This window comes from Rhipicephalus sanguineus, chromosome 1 (genome assembly GCF_013339695.2).
Source record: "Rhipicephalus sanguineus isolate Rsan-2018 chromosome 1, BIME_Rsan_1.4, whole genome shotgun sequence".
Lineage (NCBI taxonomy): Eukaryota > Metazoa > Arthropoda > Arachnida > Ixodida > Ixodidae > Rhipicephalus > Rhipicephalus sanguineus.
The window spans coordinates 67,073,987-67,092,855 of NC_051176.1; the positions used below are offsets into that span (position 1 = coordinate 67,073,987).

At 46.5% G+C, this 18,869-nt stretch overlaps 1 protein-coding gene across 1 annotated transcript in view; it reads left to right on the forward strand.

The window, feature by feature from the left end:
• The window catches only part of LOC119392639 (adult-specific rigid cuticular protein 15.7), a 50,961-nt gene extending 34,186 nt beyond the window's left edge, over nucleotides 1-16,775 (forward strand). Inside the window, exon 3 of the mRNA XM_037659700.2 lies at nucleotides 16,290-16,775. Coding sequence (XP_037515628.1) covers nucleotides 16,290-16,775 — 486 coding nt within the window. The remainder of the gene's footprint in view (nucleotides 1-16,289) is intronic.
• Nucleotides 16,776-18,869: the final 2,094 nt, after the last annotated feature.

Sequence of the window (18,869 nt, forward strand, 5' to 3'; positions counted from 1 at the left end):
CCTGTATTCTTCACATAGTCTAACTCGTTTCTGCCATATCCCTTCTTCGCAATGGAAAAATGCTGGACCATTAAGCTTCTGGAACAATACCGACATTATGTTACGCCCATTGAGCTCAGTAAGTGCGTTAACCAGTCCAGATTTAGTGCCCTTAACCAAGTATCGCAAGAATAAGCTCGGCTTACAGTTGAATATTTCTCTAAGTGTTTATTTATTTACTTATTTATTTATACCTTGATGGCCTCTGCGGCGGCACTGTGTAGGGTGCGTGAAATGCAAATCACTATACAAAGCAGAGTTGAAGGAATAGTGACAGAAATATTTTAGAAATGCGCGTATCGTTGCTCTGAGTAAAAACACTGTTGTCGAGAACCTTGAAAACAGTATTGCGGTGCCTCGGAAGGCATTGAATATATTTTTAATACCGCTGCCTTAAAAAAACCCCTTTCGGTTTCGATATCGAGGGGGCGGTTTCACAGTGACGTGTCAATTAATGTAGGTCTAAGTCATGTGAGGACAGCAACCCGTGACGTGTACTAGCAGCAACTCTGTCAGCTGCTGTCAGTTGTACATGACAGTTGCAAACAACGATGAGTGATTTGTCGTCCAGCGACGCCTACAGCGATTTCGGCGATTTCAGCCGCGTGAAGGACGCAGAGCTCGCAAACCCAGCGAAGTCGCCAGTCGAGCTGTGTGCCTACATATCTTTGTGATAATTTCACCCTAAATGCCTAAGACATTTTTCATTGTTTGGCTTTACCCGAGAAAAAGGAAGGGTTTATGTTGCTTAGTATGTACAACTTTTGTTGCACCGTGAGCAACCAAAGCACCGTGAGTTCACTGCCGCGGGGCTCTGTACAAAATGTTATCTGATATATGTCTAAATACGCCTTTCAGAAGTTGCTTTTAGAATTTATTTGCTTCATTCGGGACGCGGACTAAGCGCTAGAGACATATATACCATACTTTTCGAGTTGCCTAGCTGAACGATTATGATGGTTATGATGATACTGATGATTATGACGGGGACGATTATGATGATGATGATACTGATGATGAAGGCGTTCATTATGATAAGCGGTGATGATGACAATAATTAACGATTTGAAACAGAGCCGTCGGCAAGCAAAGTTCGCACGCGCGATGAAGAATGATGGTAGACCTTGTGTACCTGCTGTTCCCAGTGTCCACATATGTGGAAACTCGTTTTCTTCTAGAAATAAAGCTAAGCGTGCCTGGTTTTCAGGTTATTCCCTCCCTCATATGTATTGTTATTGGATGTATGCAAAGAGATTTACTTGCACAACTGGATTGCCCATGGAATATAAAGGTTTGAGATATTTTACACTAGTTCCCTGGTTCCGGTGTGTTTAGAGCGTTACCCCTGCGTATCAACGAAACGAAAAGTGTCCTTTTTTTTTCTTGCTCCCTCAAAACTGTGCTCGTTTAACAATAGTAAAAAAAAAAACAACATAACGGCAAGATACCCAGCTAGATAGAAGTATAAAACTAGGAGTCTCAGATGTTAGATACAAGATATTACAATTCAGAAGTAGTGATATATATAGGAGACTATGAATATACATCATAAAATAATACAAAAAAATTCACAAAGTGGTCGCTGCTGAGGATTGCCTCCGTTGGCGTCGCTGCCACTAGGAGGTGGCACTCACCAGCGACAAGCTGGCCGACCAGCTTTGGGACGTCCGGCAAGCCGAAGATGCCGCCAGGGTCCAAGGACTTCGAGCCGTCACCTGAGGCACGTCCACTGCCATCATCATTGACGAAGTGTGGGACGGGACAGGGGTAATCCCTTCTTCCCGCAGCCTCGCCAGAAGGAAAAGTGCCGGCCCCGCCACGGTGGTCTAGTGGTTATGGCACTCGACTGCTGACCCGAAGGTTGCGGGATCGAATCCCGGCCGCGGCGGCTGCATTTTCGATGGAGGCGAAAACGTTTGAGGCCCGTGTACTTAGATTTAGGTGCACGTTAAAGAACCCCAGGTGGTCGAAATTCCCGGAGCCCTCCACTACGGCGTGCCTCGTAATCATATCGTGGTTTTGCGACGTTAAACCCCAGGTATTATTATTACTATTATATATTATTAGTAAAACTGCCGGACCACTTTTAAAGGGCCCCTCACCAGCCTCTGAAAAAAAAAACAAAAAAAAAGAGCGCGTTATTTTTCTCCTGGCGTTTCTCGTCTTTTTGGCGCACTTTGTGACGCAAGAACTGCGATTCACGTGACGTCATTACGGTACATACTCTCGATTGGTCCATATACGCGAAATATTAGTTGTGATTTGCATCCTACACTGCTTCGCCATGCAGCCGCCAACCCGTTCTTCCTTGTCTCGCCTGAATATCGTGCTCGATAAACTGATTTCACTTCGTTTTGCGTGTTTCCAATTGCGCAGCGTGTAGCCAACTGTGACAGCGTGTAGCCTACAAGCGCGAAATCCTGATAGTTCAACGCGTAGTGCTGATATTGTGCGCGTGCTTTTAAGAAATCAGTGGCAAGGAGGAGATATCACCTATAGGAAGGGTCGCGAAGATGTTAAATACATGATGTTACAATTCAGATGAAGTGGTATAAAGTACGAGTGGATAACTGTGCATCATAATGCAATGTAAGGAAAATGCACAAAATGTTACACCTATGCCAAAAATTGGACAGAAAGCAGGTATACGCTAGGACATCTATTCATGAACTGAACAAAACCTTGGGCAATAGCCTCAGGTGTCCCATAAGTTGCATGAGTCATGGGAGCAAACGGACGAGCTCAGTTAAGTGTTTGAGCCGATATTTTTGAAAGATGTGATTGGTATGCAGGGCGATGCCTTTCGGGAGACCATTCCACAGACGGATGGCGCCCGTAAGTCACAAGAAGTTAAAAACATTTGTAGCGCCAAAAATGCGAGTGTAGAAGGCTCCAGGCAGGCACCTATCCGCACGGTACATTACTCCACGCAATGTACCCCGGCAACTTCAGTAGGAACTGCAGATACTGCCCGGAGAGTGCTAACACCCACCACGTGGTATGGGGATGCCGAAACAACCCAAGTATCCCGACCATAGACGAACAGAGCATCCAAGAAAATCCGGAAGACCAGTGGGAGGCGTTGCTGACGTCACTAAACCCTGAGGACCAGCTCCGACTGGTGGACAGGGCTCTGGCATCAGCTGCAAGCCATGGCTACCTGGAATAAGGAAGGCACCCACCTCTGGGCGAAGAGAACGCGCGCCTAGTCAGACAATAAAGTTTAATTCTCTCTCTCTGGTGTAGTTATTACGGAATCTATTCGATAAGTAAGCGGGACTTTGTAATTATGCTAGTGGTGACCGAGTTCCATGGGCCTATTTACGAAATACCTAAAAGGGCAATGTCTCGACCGGTTGTTAATGGATGGAGTGAAAGACCGAGCTTTAACTGTGTTCTACAGAACTTGTTATTAAAATTTCGCGAGACAAATAGGCCGGCTTTCTTCTGGATTACTTCTAACTTGTCTATCAGGTATTCCCGATGAGGTGTCCAGATGGCTGTCTGACAAATTCTTGGTAGGCTTGTCTACGCAGGTGTGGGGTAGCGCTCCTTAGGTTGCTGCGAAGAAACCCTAATATCTAGACTGAGCATTAGCAGCGATGGTAGTTAAATGACCGACCCAAGAAAGACTTGGTGCACTTTATGTCGTGTGGTTCTAGCTAATTTTCAAGTTCAAATTCAAGTTTATTTGTTGTTATTGCATGTATAAATATGGGCTTACATAATACGTACGGCATCAGGAGGACCCAAAGTGTGAAACTGTCAGTGGGACCTCCTATCATTAGTGGTGTACACAAAAGGTGTATAACGCCAGCACGAGCTGACAGTGCGAACAAAGAAAAAAAGAGTAAAAAATGCATTCAATACAGAACAAGTTATAGTGAAATATAAAAAGTTATGTACGTACCAGAACAACATTGTATGCAAACAAGGGAAAACAGCGCTGAATTTTAGACGAACACAAAAGAAGACAGACGACGACAGGCGCTGGCTTACAACTGGTCTTTGTTTTTGTTATGTGGGCACATTCATACCATGACAGTCAAAACACACGTGACTACCATTTCGCGAGACAAAAGTCATTGCCAGACACAAAGAAAAAAGAACGAGAGAAATAAATAATTGAAGCAGCTGAAACAGTACGCCTTAAAGTCAAACGTGTTAGTATGACATCTCTAACCCTCTCTCAAAGAGAAATTGACTTTTTATCATTCAGATTATTCGCGCTTGTTTGTGACAGAGAGAGAGAGTGGTGATGCGGTGATGCTGATGTTAGAGTGATGATAGCACATTTATGGCAGTCACATGTGTTCTCACTGACATGGTATAAATGTGCCTACTTCACAGAAATAAAGATCAGTTGTAAGGCAGCGCCTGTCGTCGTCTGTCTTCCTTTGTGTTCGTCCAAAATTCAGCGCTGTTTTTCCTTCTTTGCACAATGAGCCAACTTTCCCAAGCCTTAACCCTAGCAAACATTATACAATACTACAAAAACATACATACGTATAGGAATGCCAAATATAAATGTTTCATTATTAATGTTGTAAGGAAAATTCGAATGAGCTGATGTACGGGTAAAAAGAGACTATATTACATTTGGAAGTGTTCAGAATCATAAGCCGTGTTTTTATCCAGTCGTCAATGCGATCCAGGTCACTTTGGAGTGAGACGGGGTCATTAGTGGTTTTTGTTGAACGATAAACGATGCGTTCGTAAGCAAACATGCGTACACGAGATGAGATGTTATTTGCCAGATTGTTAATGGAAATATTAAGACGTGTAATATGGACCGAGGACGCTTCCTTGCGGCAGGCCTAATGTGACGTCGGAGGAGAGAGGACAGTAGTTATTAACAACGGCGAACTGCTGGCGATGAGAAGAAAACTTACAGGCCCATGTCAAGATTAGAGCATCTAATTTGAGCGCAGAAAGCTTAGATATTAGTGGGATCAAATGCTTCACAAAAGTCTAGGAGGACGCATAAATATGAAACGGCGCCGCGAAGCACGACAAAATCACGGAGGAACACACGAAGCACAAGCGCCGAACTCTCAACTGCACTTTTACTCAGATGCGCAGTTCAGTTGAGAGTTCGGCGCTTGTATTTCGTGTGTTCCTCCGTGATTTTGTCGTGCTTCGCGGCGCCGCTTCACAATTATGCATCCGTACCAACTCGCCTAATTGTCAGTCCTATACTAATAGGAAGATGCAACCGGTTTGTAACTTATCATATCGTCACCGTCGGAGCGTGGGGTGTTGGCGTTATGCATTGAAATATCAGTACTCACGCTATGCTGACCGATTGTTTCCCAGAACTTACTTGGATTATTTTTCAGTATAGTGCACGAAAGGTCTTCCAAAAAATATACTTATCTTTTGCGTCAAAAACGGCAGGACAGTATGACTGACTTCAAGAAGTTTTCATATTTGTCCCAGGCAGATGGCTCGCGCTTTGCGGTTTTGTACACAGTCGCTTTTTTTTTTTTTTCCACTTCTGAAACGCTGATGCTTTCTTGAAAACCAAGGGTCAGTTGTATCATTAGATATAGTGATACGTGCTTGGATACTAATTCTGGGAGCTTGTCCTCAAAAGAAATCAGTTACTTTCTGCTGATTTGTGGTGAAAGAGGGGAATCGGGATTTATCAGGAAAGACTTGAAGTTCGCCATTAATACGATCGTAATCAGCTTGTTATATATTCGCGAATCTGTTTCCTCGTAACACCATGCAGTGAACAGAAGTGGAATGTTATTTGTCACTAGAAGAAAATTATGAACGTTCAGTCTACTTAAGTTACCGACTGTATCAGGGACTGTTGTAAAGATGAGATCTAGTATATTGGATACTACGGTTAAGTCGGGTAGCTCCTTGAAGTAGGTTGAATTCTAAAGTCAAGTTAATGATGCTCGTTCAAGTAGTCTGAGAGGATGACAGCTGCGCCCAGTTGATCTGTGGAAAGTTGATGTCGCCGAATAGACTAGTGTCATCAGCCTAAAAGAGCTCAAATGCCCTCGTAGTGCTTGATCGGAGTTTGGTGCGCGGAAACAGTTGCCTTTCAACAGTTGGGACGAAAGTTTAATGCAAGGTGTCCAGATGACTTCAAGTTCTGGATTGGTATTGAGAGGAAATAATTGGAGCGATCTTTTAATGCCTAACAGCACGCCTGCCACTCGCCTATGAATGCGATCACGCCTTTTGAGTTTCAGCTGGAAGGAACTTCGCAGTCGCAACTTTCGGTATCATAGCCATGTTTCAGTAAAAGCGATAATGCCGGAGTCACTGTCGTCGAGAAAGAATGACGCGTGAATGCACTTGGATAACATGCTTCGGATATTAGTGAATTACATTGATAAGACGGAAAGAATGATGGCACGTTTGTGCTGGTTTGTGGCGCTTATGAGCTACTCATTTAAGTGCACGTGACTATCAGTAGCGATATTGTAAATATAGGCTTCGGTGCCTTGCGCAATTGCTAAAGTGTCAGTCTGTACTTCTCTTTCGCGATTTCGCGAAATTTACCAGTTTTGCCCTCTCCTTGCGCACGGCGGGAGAAAAATCTTCGCTGATTGCAAAGTGTGTGCCCTCTGTAGCGTGTCTATATATACTATATACATAAGCACACACACAAACATACATGAAGGGTGATTGAACCCCTCCCCCCCAACACTCTAAAAAGATTTCTGCCTGCGCTCATGGTGTCCTCAACTTTCTTCTGTCACCCATGTTCTTTGTAGCGCTTGTCTTGGTCTCCTTCCTCGTTACTTGTCGTTTTTTTACGCTAATTTACATCAGCCAGTAATCGTTATACCAACCACGAAAATATATATTATATTCTCGGCAGCTGCCACGGCTAACCATGCACTGCAAAAATTATCGGCGGGAAGCCATCTCATTTTCCGTTCCGAAAGAGACACTGCCAGGCTATTCCGTATCTGTTCGTATTGTTCGGTGTGGTAGTGCGCTGTTTAGTACGTAGACGTCGTTTTAACGCCGTGAGTTATCGCTGTTGTGTGACGTCACGTGGCAGACAGGAGATTTTAGCGCAGACCAAAAGTTTCTAGCGAAGGACTAATGGCGGGAAAGGCCCAGCATCGTTTAAAATTTGTCATCATATGTTCTATACCTAACCATACATGAGCAGTCATTACGCGATATAGGGTGTTTGAGCGCCGTTCGTTGCATCACGTTACGAATAGGCGTTGTGGGAATGACACAGATGATTTCGACGTATCCTAAACAGCTGATACGCAATAGAAACAAAATTCGGCAGATCCCACGCATTGGGGTGATCCATTTCATGCGAAGCAGACAGCGAGTTGCAGCCTGTGCCGTCTTTTTTTTTCTTTCAGCCAGGCGTAACGAGGTCTATCGACGTCTTTGTGTAAATTTAGTGGTTTTGTGCATATCGTGAGCTCACCAGGCACGCCGAGCACACTGGCGTGTAAAGGGAAGCTCATGGTCCGACGTTACGTCGGCACTCACGTTAGAGCAGAAACGTCAGTTTTATAGCAGCGAAGTGCACGCTATCATGTGCATACCATAAGTAGCGGTCGTCGCCACATTCGCGCAACGCTTGACTATAGCTTGCGGAGTCATAGTTGTGCATATGCTATGTTTATTACATTGATATAAATGGGTTAGCCAACACTGCAGCAACAGTCAGCGTCGTTCTGACACGACGCTTGTATATGGTATTTTTCAGAACCAGTTTGAAGCACTAGCGTTGCTCAGCGGTGGAATGATTCAGTGTCATGCAGAAGACCTGTGTTCTGTCCCCGCTCGAGGAGTGATTTTTTCTTCCATCGGGATATTTCGCCCATCGACAACGCCGCCGACACCGGCACCGCATTTTCTGCGACACCGGCTCGTTCACGGCGTCGCATTAAGATTTCCAAAGTCTGGATTCATACACACTGTGAATCATCTGTAGCGCATATTTGAATGCCACAGGCCGCGGTATGCGGCTATGTGCCACACGTAGCTGGTGGAAGGGATATCATGACGCACGCGAGAGGTAAGTCACGTTATTCATGTCATGACCAGCGAAGCGCGTTCTACTCACGTCCTCCTATGCCAATTTTGGTATGTACTAAGCCAAGGAGACGACCACGAGAGCGCCATGACAAGATACAGTAAAACCTCGGTGATACAATCACGGCTCGTACGAATTTCGGGGTGATACGAATTTCTCTGTGGTTCCGACCAAGGCCCATTAGCCTGCAATGTATTGGAGTACGGTTGTTGCGAACCGATTTTCACCCCGCGACGTTTGATACGAACCTACGCTACCGCACAGGTACGAACAGGCGCCCGCACTGTCGCGGCAGTCAAGCGCGGGCGCGGGCATGCCCGCTGCGCGACTATCAACGCTGCCTCGTTGCCTCCGAGATTGGGCGCGCGGATCTTGGAGGCCCTTATGCGCCTTCGTGTTTAGATTACAAATGGCGCTGACGTCGCGTTTCTTTTCCTTTTTTTTCTTCCAACGCGTTGCGTGCCGCAGTGCTCGCGGCAGCAGCGTCTTTATACTGTGTTAACACGTGCCTGTCAGGTCGATGCAAGCTATGTCATCGCAATCAGACGTTCTATGAAACAAAACCGAAACTTGCACCGCGGGTCCCTCACGCAGTACCATGAAAGGTGGACGAAGGCCCCAAGAGACGAAGCGGAAGGTCTTGGCGAAGGAGCTGGGCATCGCAACGTACGCGCACACCTGCCAACTCTCCAATTTGCGCGGGGGACTCCCGAATTTTGAGCAAACCTCCCAATTGTGCGGGCCTGGCCGTAAATCTCCCGAAAAGCAGCCCCAACACCACCGCGAAAAGAAAATAACAGCAACAAAGGACAGCGATTCTAAAATTTTCTGGCCTTCATCTATCGCGTGCAAAATAGAGCTGTGCACGGGCCGTATTTCCGAGCCCGAGCTCGGCCCGGGCCCGCTGACATTGTCGGAGGCCCGCCCGAGCCCGACGGCAAAGGGCTGCGAGCCCGCCCGGCCCGGCCCGACGCACGAAAACACAATCCCGGGCCCGGCCCGGCCCGGCTTTTTGAAGGTTCGCTGCGAAAACAAAACATTGTTTTCCGGTAATTTGGCATTTTATTGAGCATATCAAATACGATCAAACGACACACGACGAACAGCCTCTATTGCACAGATTACAAACTGTCGTGCAAAAACAGAGAGCAGTCTAACGATTCCGGCTTCAACGAAGTGCGGCGCTTTTGCATTATGTAGCCCGCCAAACTGAAGTTACGTTCGCTGCTTGCACTCGTCGCCGGAATTGCTAATATCTTTTTTGCCAGCCTGGCAAGCTTGGGATATCTCTGCTGCTTGTTTTTCCAGAAGACTAAAACTTCAGATGGACAGGAGGGCGATTCCATAGAGAGATAATCGGAGAGCTCATCTTTTTTAACTGCTACATTCTCACCACTGTCGCTCCACTCGCCGAACAACTGCAATGAAAAGGAAAAGAGGTAAAGGGCGGTCGCGGAAAAGGCGCTTCATGCGTGCTGGAAAACAATTCCCGCTCGTTCTCTATATTTCGGGCTTGATTCGGGCTTTGCGCCGGGCCCGAGCCCGGCCCGATAAAACTCCAAGTAGACCGAGCCCGGCCCGGGCCCGAGGTGAAAATATGTCGGCCCGCCCGTGCCCGGCTCGCGGGCCGGGTTGGGCTTGGGCTTTCGGGCTACCCGGAGCCCGTGCACACCTCTAGTGCAAAACGCTTCTAAAGTGACTTTCGCCTCAGTACTTTGGTGTTATGCAGAAAAGCGTAGTAAGATTAGGAAGGGGCCATTAGCGGTCAAGCGTCACAACACATCTGGTTCATTAATTACACACGCGCGCACGCACCGAATATATACGAGTACAAGTATGCAGGGTGTCGGAACGGAACGAAAACCGAAAACGAAAAACGAAAAAAACTATATTTTTACCGGAACGAAAACGTAACCGAAACTTTATCTATTATTTCGTTCCGGAGTGAAACCGAAATTTTTTCAATCGTTTTTCGGTTCACGAGAAAACTTCGCAGTCCGGAACAACTGAGCTCATGCAATGTGAGCATATCTAGGGTACAGTATTAACGCGTACCTCAGGCAGCAATTCCAAAGCAAAGATATGTTGAAATTGTGCGAAAAACGAAAACAGTGGCAACCAGAGATGTTGATATTAGCGCAAGTGGACTTTTGCGGGCCTGTCACGCAGGCCAAAGTGGAGAGGGCATTGTCGGCGCTGAAGTTTGTTACAGCGAAGGCTCTTATGAGATCAGAACAGCTGATTTTGGCACCATAGTTGCCCGCCGCCGCCCGTGTCCGTGACCACTATCGCGTGAAGTAAGAAAAAATAAAATGAGAAACAAATTTCTAGGATCGGATGGGATTTTAACCCGCTCCCCCTGCGTGGCAGTCGAGTCTTCCACCACAGTGCCACGCTGGTGCTTATAACTGCTTCGCAAAAATACTCTATACAGGCGTCATGTCGGGCAAGGAATCGTGTTAACATATGTAATACAGCGTGGCAGAAGAGTAAAACGACAACCAGCCATCACAGAATGCTAATTCCGCAAAGAGTGTGTGGTTTAAAATGCTTCCCGCCCACTGCAAAGTGCTCAGCCATAATTCATCGTCATCAGCCACGTCACAAAGCGCACATAATGTCTTACAGATGTGTAGCGGCTACCACGATTCTCCGAAGAATCACGAAAAATGACATAGTGGGAACTTCGGTACTTTAGAAAAATTACGATGATTTATGGCGTAGTGGGTACCCTGCATGTGTACTTGTATCAGCTGCCCCAAGAGACTCTACAACGGGCTCTAGAAAGTCCGCTCTTCCAACTTTCGCTGTGACTGTGCTACACATTCCGCGCAGGCCTGGCAATCTTTTTACCAAAACAGCGGTCTCGCACATCACAGAGTGCACTCAGTGACGTGCTGCTTCTGAGATCGTGCTCACTCCCTTGACACAAAGCACTGAGCCCACTAAAAATCGTGATTGCATTTGGAAAAAATAAATACTATGACTTTGAAGGGTATACTGGTTTGTGCTAGTTGGTAGGAATTCATCGTACAGTTACTTCCGCTCCTCTGAAGAACGTGTTTTACCCTTGTCCCGCTTTGTTAGAAGGAAGGCAAATAACTACATCACAAATCAAATTTTTTTCATGATTACTTTAGCTTCAAATTTTTCCATAAAAAAAAAACGTTACGAACCGTTACGGAACATTTTTTTTTTCGTTCCGGAACAGAAACGGAACGGAACTTTTTGCGGTGGAACGAAACTAAAACCGAAACGAAAAACATTTCGTTCCGACACCCTGCAAGTATGATAGTTGCCGTCTGCAAACTTTACTGGCAATCATTCAGAGCTGTTCATGACGTCGCTGCGGCCTTGAGAAACACTAAATCAAAACGTATGCCAACTTTCTTTTGTCGCGTACTAATTTTTCATGTTTTCTGGTGATACGAATTTCGGATGATACGAATATTTCTGGTAACCCCGCGAGATTCGTATCACCGAGGTTTTACTTAGATAGATAGATAGATAGATAGATAGATAGATAGATAGATAGATAGATAGATAGATAGATAGATAGATAGATAGATAGATAGATAGATAGATAGATAGATAGATAGATAGATAGATAGATAGATAGATAGATAGATAGATAGATAGATAGATAGATAGATAGAAACGGTCAAAGTGCACTTTGGATCGCTAAGAAATGCATCGCATTTAAAATATAATTAACAAGCAAACCTGAACCCTGGCAAGTAAAAGATTTAGTTGCTAATGGTGGCAAACAAATATTACCTTTCCCTATCCACGTTAAACCCAACTACCTCAAAAATCTTTCTCATCCCTAAAGAAACGCCAATAAACGATTGACAAAATCCGCTACTGGGATGGACACCATTAATATAAGCTTATTCACGCGTATACTCGCTTTTATAAACTTAATAGCTAATTTACGAAAACTGTTGGTTGTAGATACTGCTTACGCGTATTATACCCGAATACACACAGAAGCTGCAAAGGACAAAGAAGAAGTGTCTGGCGCGCAGAATTAAAACGATTGACTTGTTGCCGTTTTGTTTTGTTTGTTGTTTTTTCACTCTTTCTCTCTCTCTATCTCTGTGAATTACGACCTCTGTTTTGAAGTCGCGAAACTGTGTGTGTGTGTGTGTGTGTGTGTGTGTGTGTGTGTGTGTGTGTGTGTGTGTGTGTGTGTGTGTGTGTGTGTGTGTGTGTGTGTGTGTGTGTGTGTGTGTGTGTGTGTGTGTGTGTGTGTGTGTGTGTGTGTGTGTGTGTGTGTGTGTGTGTGTGTGTGTGTGTGTGTGTGTGTGTGTGTGTGTGTGTGTGTGTGTGTGTGTGTGTGTGTGTGTGTGTGTGTTGCCCCCCCCCCCTGCTTTTCATGACTACATGACGTAAATAACATACATACCTGTCGCGTACGTTATGAAACCATTTCCCATAGTTACGTGTGCCGCATATCCGCATACACGGGTCATGGTGTGCGGGTATGCTATATCAACCCAGGACAGCGAAATTAGACATCGAAAACATTATAAGACACTATGGCTAGTTCAATGGAAAGACATACCGTTTGTTACAGTTGGCGACCTTAATGTAGCACACAAACGCTTACATAGTACTTCTATGATTCGACAAGCGACTGCCTAGCGATGCTGGTCGCCTCAGGAATATGCGAACGAACGCTGCTTACACTTCATTTCGGTAAAATTGGCATATGTACCGTAGCGTGAGTGCCGTCTTTACGTCGGGCAATGAGCTAATTTTTACACGCCAGTATAATCAACGCGCCTGGCTAGCCCATGATATGCACACTCCTGCTCAAATTACACATGAGATGTCAATCCACTTATTATAATAAAGCTTGGCTCACGTGCGGCACAAGCAGCTACTCGCTGACTGCTTCGCATGAAATCGTTTCCCGCAATGCGTGGTACATATGCCGGAATTTTTCATTTAGCGCGGTCAATACCGTTTTACAAAGCGCGCGCACTTACTGCTGTTATAGCATCAACTTCGGAGAAACATGGCGTATTTTCTGAAAACATCGAGATAAAATGCAGCCGCCGGTCTCTGCACGCATTCACCTCCATTTACGTTACCAGGACTATAGACGCTTTTATGGCTAAGCATAACTGGCATGCTGTGAAATAAAGGAAGCGCTAAACGTGAAATAAAATGAACGCACGTATAGAAAGGAAGCACGGACAGAAAAGAAACAAAGAAATCAATTGCCTTTTTTGTAATAATAGATGTTTTTTTTTTCCAAATCAATTTGCGGGATTGTGCAGATAGCTGAAGGAACACGGGTAGAAGCTAAGTGTACCATAAATGAAGCTTAGAACGACAGAAAGTTGAGCTAGCTGGTGGGGATCCATCGCAGAAGAAAGTAAGGCGTGCAAAGACAGACGCGGGAAAGGGGGAAACAAAAACACTTTCTTTCACGACAAACTCCTAGTAACTAGATCGACTTCCTGTCGTTCAAACGCACACATACGCTGCGTTAAACATTTTAACGTTGTTGCAAATAAAGCTCGCGTACGACCACCATCTCTGACGAAGGAGAGGAGAGAGAAAGGCCGAAAGTGCGAGGTGTAATACAGCAAGGGATCTGGATCGTCCCCCGCTTTTGCATGCATCCCGGCCACGCCACGCACGCTCGGCCGCATTGGCTCGGACAGTATAAAAGGGCCGCTGTCGACCGCTGTGGACACAAGCAATCTCGTCCCCGCAGCAGCAGCACCAGCAACGAGAGCATCCAGTAACCATGTGGAAGGTGAGAGCAGAGTCTATGGGGGGATTAAGCACGGTGGTTGCACGATCGGCGTAAACGTCCGACCACCGTGCTCTTCCGACTCTCGGCCATTGCTATCAGAACGTGTCACGAACAGCAGTTCATCTCCGATTTCCTTATTAGCAATACTTCGTAAAAGAGCTGACGTATATTGGGAAAGCCTCAGCGTCTGTATTGTTGGCTCCGATTTTCGTTGAACGTTCAACGCTCATGCGAAATTGTTCTATCGTCGGAATTTATTTGAGAGGAAGATTAAGAGAGCAGTGCTGACAATATTAGGGCATGAAGTGATGAAAGATTTCACATGCTTTAATGTGGGCTGGAAATATTCACACCTTGCATCCGGTGTTGCAATGCTGCATAATTCAACACATTTCGCATTTGTAGACTAAGATTTTCGCAGCTACACAACCATTTCGACGTCCGCCGAGGTGGTACAGTAGTTACGGTGATCGGCCGCTGAACCGAAGTTCGCGGGTTCGATCCCGGCCACGGCGGTCGTATTTCTGTGGAGGCGAAATGTTAGAGGCCCGTGTACTGTGCGATGCCAGTGTGCGTTGGAGAACGCCAGGTGGCCGAAGCTTCCGGAGCTCGCCACTATGGCGTGCCTCATGATAATATCGTGGTTTCGCTACGTAAAATCCTAGAAAGTATTAACGCGGTAGCCTTAAGGAGCTCATTTCGAAGAAATTTTGATGTCGGCGTCTTCGTCGTTGGTTTGAGCGAAAATTCGAGATGGATGCAATTAAATAAATAACAACAAATCTTCGGTTTCGGTAAGAAACAAACTCAGGCCTTCTGCGTGGCAAGCAGGTGTTCTACCATGGAGCTAGGCCAGTGCTTGAAATTGTTTCGTTAAAATAAAACGCTATAAGAATATCATGTAGTGGGAGGAGTCTCCTAACCGCGTGTAACATTGCGCGGCAAAACCGTAGGATCGCATCAGGCGTCAAAACATGTGAATTGCGCAACGAGTGGCTGGTTTAAAGCTGCCCAGCCATTACAGCTCGTGCAGCTGCGCGGGTGCGCGTCGCATTTTGCGGACGCGTAGTGCGTACTTCGCCGATTTGCAAAAGGAAAAATTATGCCGTAGGGGGAATTTTGCAACTGTACTCGCAGTAGGCATTACGGGACAGTTTGAAACGGATATGTTACGGGCACAAACGTTCCTTTCCATGCAGCACGCTTGGAGGCGATGAGCACGGAGCTCGATTACGCTATCGCGATCCACTCTTGAAGGCGAAGCTCAAGCGTCCTTCAAATGTTTATTACAATGATTTCTGCACGACCCCTGCAAAGACTTCACGCTGAGCTGTTCGCCTGTATATGTCAGCGTAAGTATACAACGATTAGCGTAAAAGCAGGAAGACTGCATGTGTTAATGCACCTGTGTTATACATAGCATATTATACTTCTGTGCTCTACTCCCGCTGAAAGAGCGTGGCTCTACTCCATATTATATTGGTTGGTTGTTCCTTGACAACCTGGTGCAACCCACTGCGGAGGATCGGCCATGAAACGAGCGGCACCTTATTTTTAGAAAAGAATAGCTAAAGAAAAACTCAATCGAATAGTCTAGCCTAAAAAAAAATTGACGCCAATATGAATGAAAAATAGAGTGAAATGAAATAAACTTAACATTCAATTCGCTTTGTCTCCCGTTCCTGTGGCTGAGGCCCAATTCGGTTGCACCAAAGGAAAGAACCACCGGAAGGGATAAATTTAAGCCCATTCTTCGGAGAGGTTCCTCTAGAAGTCTTTTTCTTTGACTTTATGCAGGCAGTCATCTCCTCCGCCCTCTTCTTCGCCGTCATGGCAAATGCCGGTAATCTCCGTGGTGGATACGGTGGCGCAGCCTTCGGCGGTCTCGGAGCAGTCGGCGTTGGGTTCGGAGGCGGACGTGGCTACCTCGCTGGCGGCGGCGGTGGTGGCGGCGGTTACTATGGCGGAGTAAGTGAAAGCAGCACCACCGCAATCACCACCGGCACGCCAAACCAGGACGCTATACGGCCACAGCAAAGCACTTTTCTTTTAATTTATTCGCAATTCAGCTCACATTCCGCGAAAAACAATCGGCAGTTTTAGAATAAGGCACGCAGAGGTAGCCTTCGTTGCGTACGCACGCTATTTCTGTCACTTAACGGGGGTAGGCAAGATGGTCGCGTACGACGTATGCGACCATCGACGTATGCGACGTATGCGACAAACGCAAACGCGAAAGCTTTGCGTACCCTATTCTAAGATTTCCTTATATTGCTATGTATAGAGGAATCGATAATTTACTATGACGAATACCTTATTTGTTTCACACAGAAAGTATTAATCGCGTACGCTGCATGAGGGGAAAATAAGGAAAGTTGATCGTGTTTCTGTTCGTGCACGTTCACGAAGTGTCTTTGATTAACATATCCGTTCATCGTGCAGGGTTACAGAGCCTACGAAGACAACAGGCCGAAGCCGTACAGTTTCGGCTACGTCGCTCAGGCGGTAGGCGGTTCCAGCTCTCGCCAGGAGGTAGGCGATGGCAACGGTGCTGTCCAGGGAGTGTACACCATCACCACGGCGGAAGGCGGCCAGCGCAAGGTCAAGTACACGGCCGACGCTGCAGGCTTCCGCGCCGTGGTCGACACCAACGAGCCCGGCACGCAGAGCGAGAGCCCCGCCGACGTCGCCCTGAGGTCGTCCTCCCCGCCGGCCTACCTGCTCGCCGCCAAGTACGGCCCGAGTGGTTCGTCGAACGCCGGCGTCAGGCCGCGAGCTGTGTACGGCGGAGCCGGAGCCCTGTACGGAGGGGGCGCTGCGGGATACGGTGCCGCTGGTCTTTACGGAGGTCTCGGAGGCCGAGGCGTCGGAGTGTACGCCGGTGGAGCCGGCGGCGGGCTGCTCGGAAAGCACGGCGGCTGGCACTAGTGCACCTTCTACGTATATTCTACCTCTACGTGTATCATTGTCTTTGGGACAGAAGTGTCAGTAAACGCACTTCAGCTGTGTTATCGTCCTTATGTTCGTGGTTCGGGCCGAGGAATTTTACGCCTCAGTGTAACAAATGTGTTATCGTGCTTCTCTCGTGGTGTCGGTGCCAAGTCTTCAGTTTGCCGCTGACCTTCCGCTTGCTGGGCGCGTCGGCTACTCAAGGTGATGGGGGAAAGTGGGTCATGTGCTATGTTTTGCTTCACGTAAAGCAAATAAACGTATTGTTCGAAACAAGCAAATCGCTTTTGTATTCGTGTATTTTCATAGCAAACATATCCGTGTTCTGAAGCAAAATACGCGGCACTGACAAGTTCATTGGCGCTTGAAGCTAGTGGTTCTGCGGTAGCTCTCGAGATTGCCAGCTGTAAGAAAATCCAACTTTGAAGAAAGGAGGTGCTGTGCAAACAGTGTCAGAGTTGACACGTTTTCACGTGACACTAGAAGTCGTAAGTGAGCGTTCCCATGATCACGCACTTACTCCATTGCTCCTTATAAACCACCTGCCGTAGTTTAGCAGCTAAGGTGATCCATTAGTCGCCAAGCGACGGCAGTCTACCCGGTAATCCTGGCCAAGGTGGTCACATATCTACGAAATGCACATGTTTGCTTAGATTCAAGTGCGGGTTAAAAAAAAAGTTAAAAGTGAGCGCTTGTGTTGTGTCCTGTGTCTCCGTCTTGAGTGCGCGCTCTCCGGTACCTATAAAGAATCCTAGGTGGCCTGAATCCTAGGGACCCCTCGCAATGCGACGGACCCCTCGCTATTCGATAAAGAATACTAGGGGTCCCCCCCTATTGCGCGCCTCACTCGTATCGTACTTTTGCCGCGTAAAGTACTCCACAATTCTTTCACCCAGCAAACCTAGCATATCTTTCAACCACTAGCACTGATAGTTGGGCGAGTTCTACAGTGTCCAGGATAGCACCCCAGGTCTATTCTTCGAAACTGTCGAGCATAGTAATACTTCCTTACGACGTTAAGGGTAAACACTTAAACATGATACATATTTACTAGGGATGCCCCAGCGCCCTCTATTCTTCCCATAGTCTAACTCGTTTCTGCAATATCCCTTTCTCGCAATCGAGAAATGTTGGAACATTTCACTGCTGGAGCTTAAAAAAACATTTTCGGTTTGGATATCGAGGGGCGGTTTCACAGTGACGTGTCAATTAAAGCAGCTCTAAGTCATGTGAGGGACAGCAACTCGTGACATATACTATCAGCAGTTTTGTCAGCTGCTGTCAGTTGCAGATGACATTTGCAAACAACGATGAGGGAATTGTCGTCCAACGACTCCTACAGCAATTTCAGCCATTTCGGTCGCATGAAGGACGCAGAGCTCGCAAACCCAGCGAAGTCGCCCGTCGAGATGTGTGCCTAGATCTTTTTGATAATTTCACCCTAAATGCCTAAGCAATCCCGGATTATTTAGCTTCATTCGAGAAAAGGAAGGGTTTATGTTGCTTATATGTATAACTTTTGTTGCACCGTGAGCAACCAAAGTACCGTGAGTTCACTGCCGCGCGGCTCTCTGCAGAAAAAGTTATTTTCAGTAGACCTGAATACGCCTTTTAGAAGTTCTGTTTAGGATTTATTTGCTTCATTCGAGACGTGGACTAAGCGCTAAAGACATATATGCCATAATTTTCGAGTTGCCTATAAATGAAACGAGTGTTCTTATTTGGAGAGCTCCGATGATAAACGCTTTGAAGCAGAGCCATCAGCGAGCGAATATCTCTTGAACGATGCTGCTTATGATATCAAAGCGTTCAATTTGAACATAACGATGAACGCATTAATAATGATGATGACGAACGCGTTGAAGCAGAGCTGTGGGCAAGCAAAAGCATCTCAAATGCTGAGAATGATGGTAATTTTGAAATCGGTGAACATGAGAATAAACGCCTTCATGACGACTATGAAAGATAATGACGAACGCGTTGGAGCCGAGCCGCTAGCAAAGAGAGGTCCCATCAACGATTATGATGGTGATGACTGATGATGAACGCTTTGGACTGATGATCAAGGCGTTC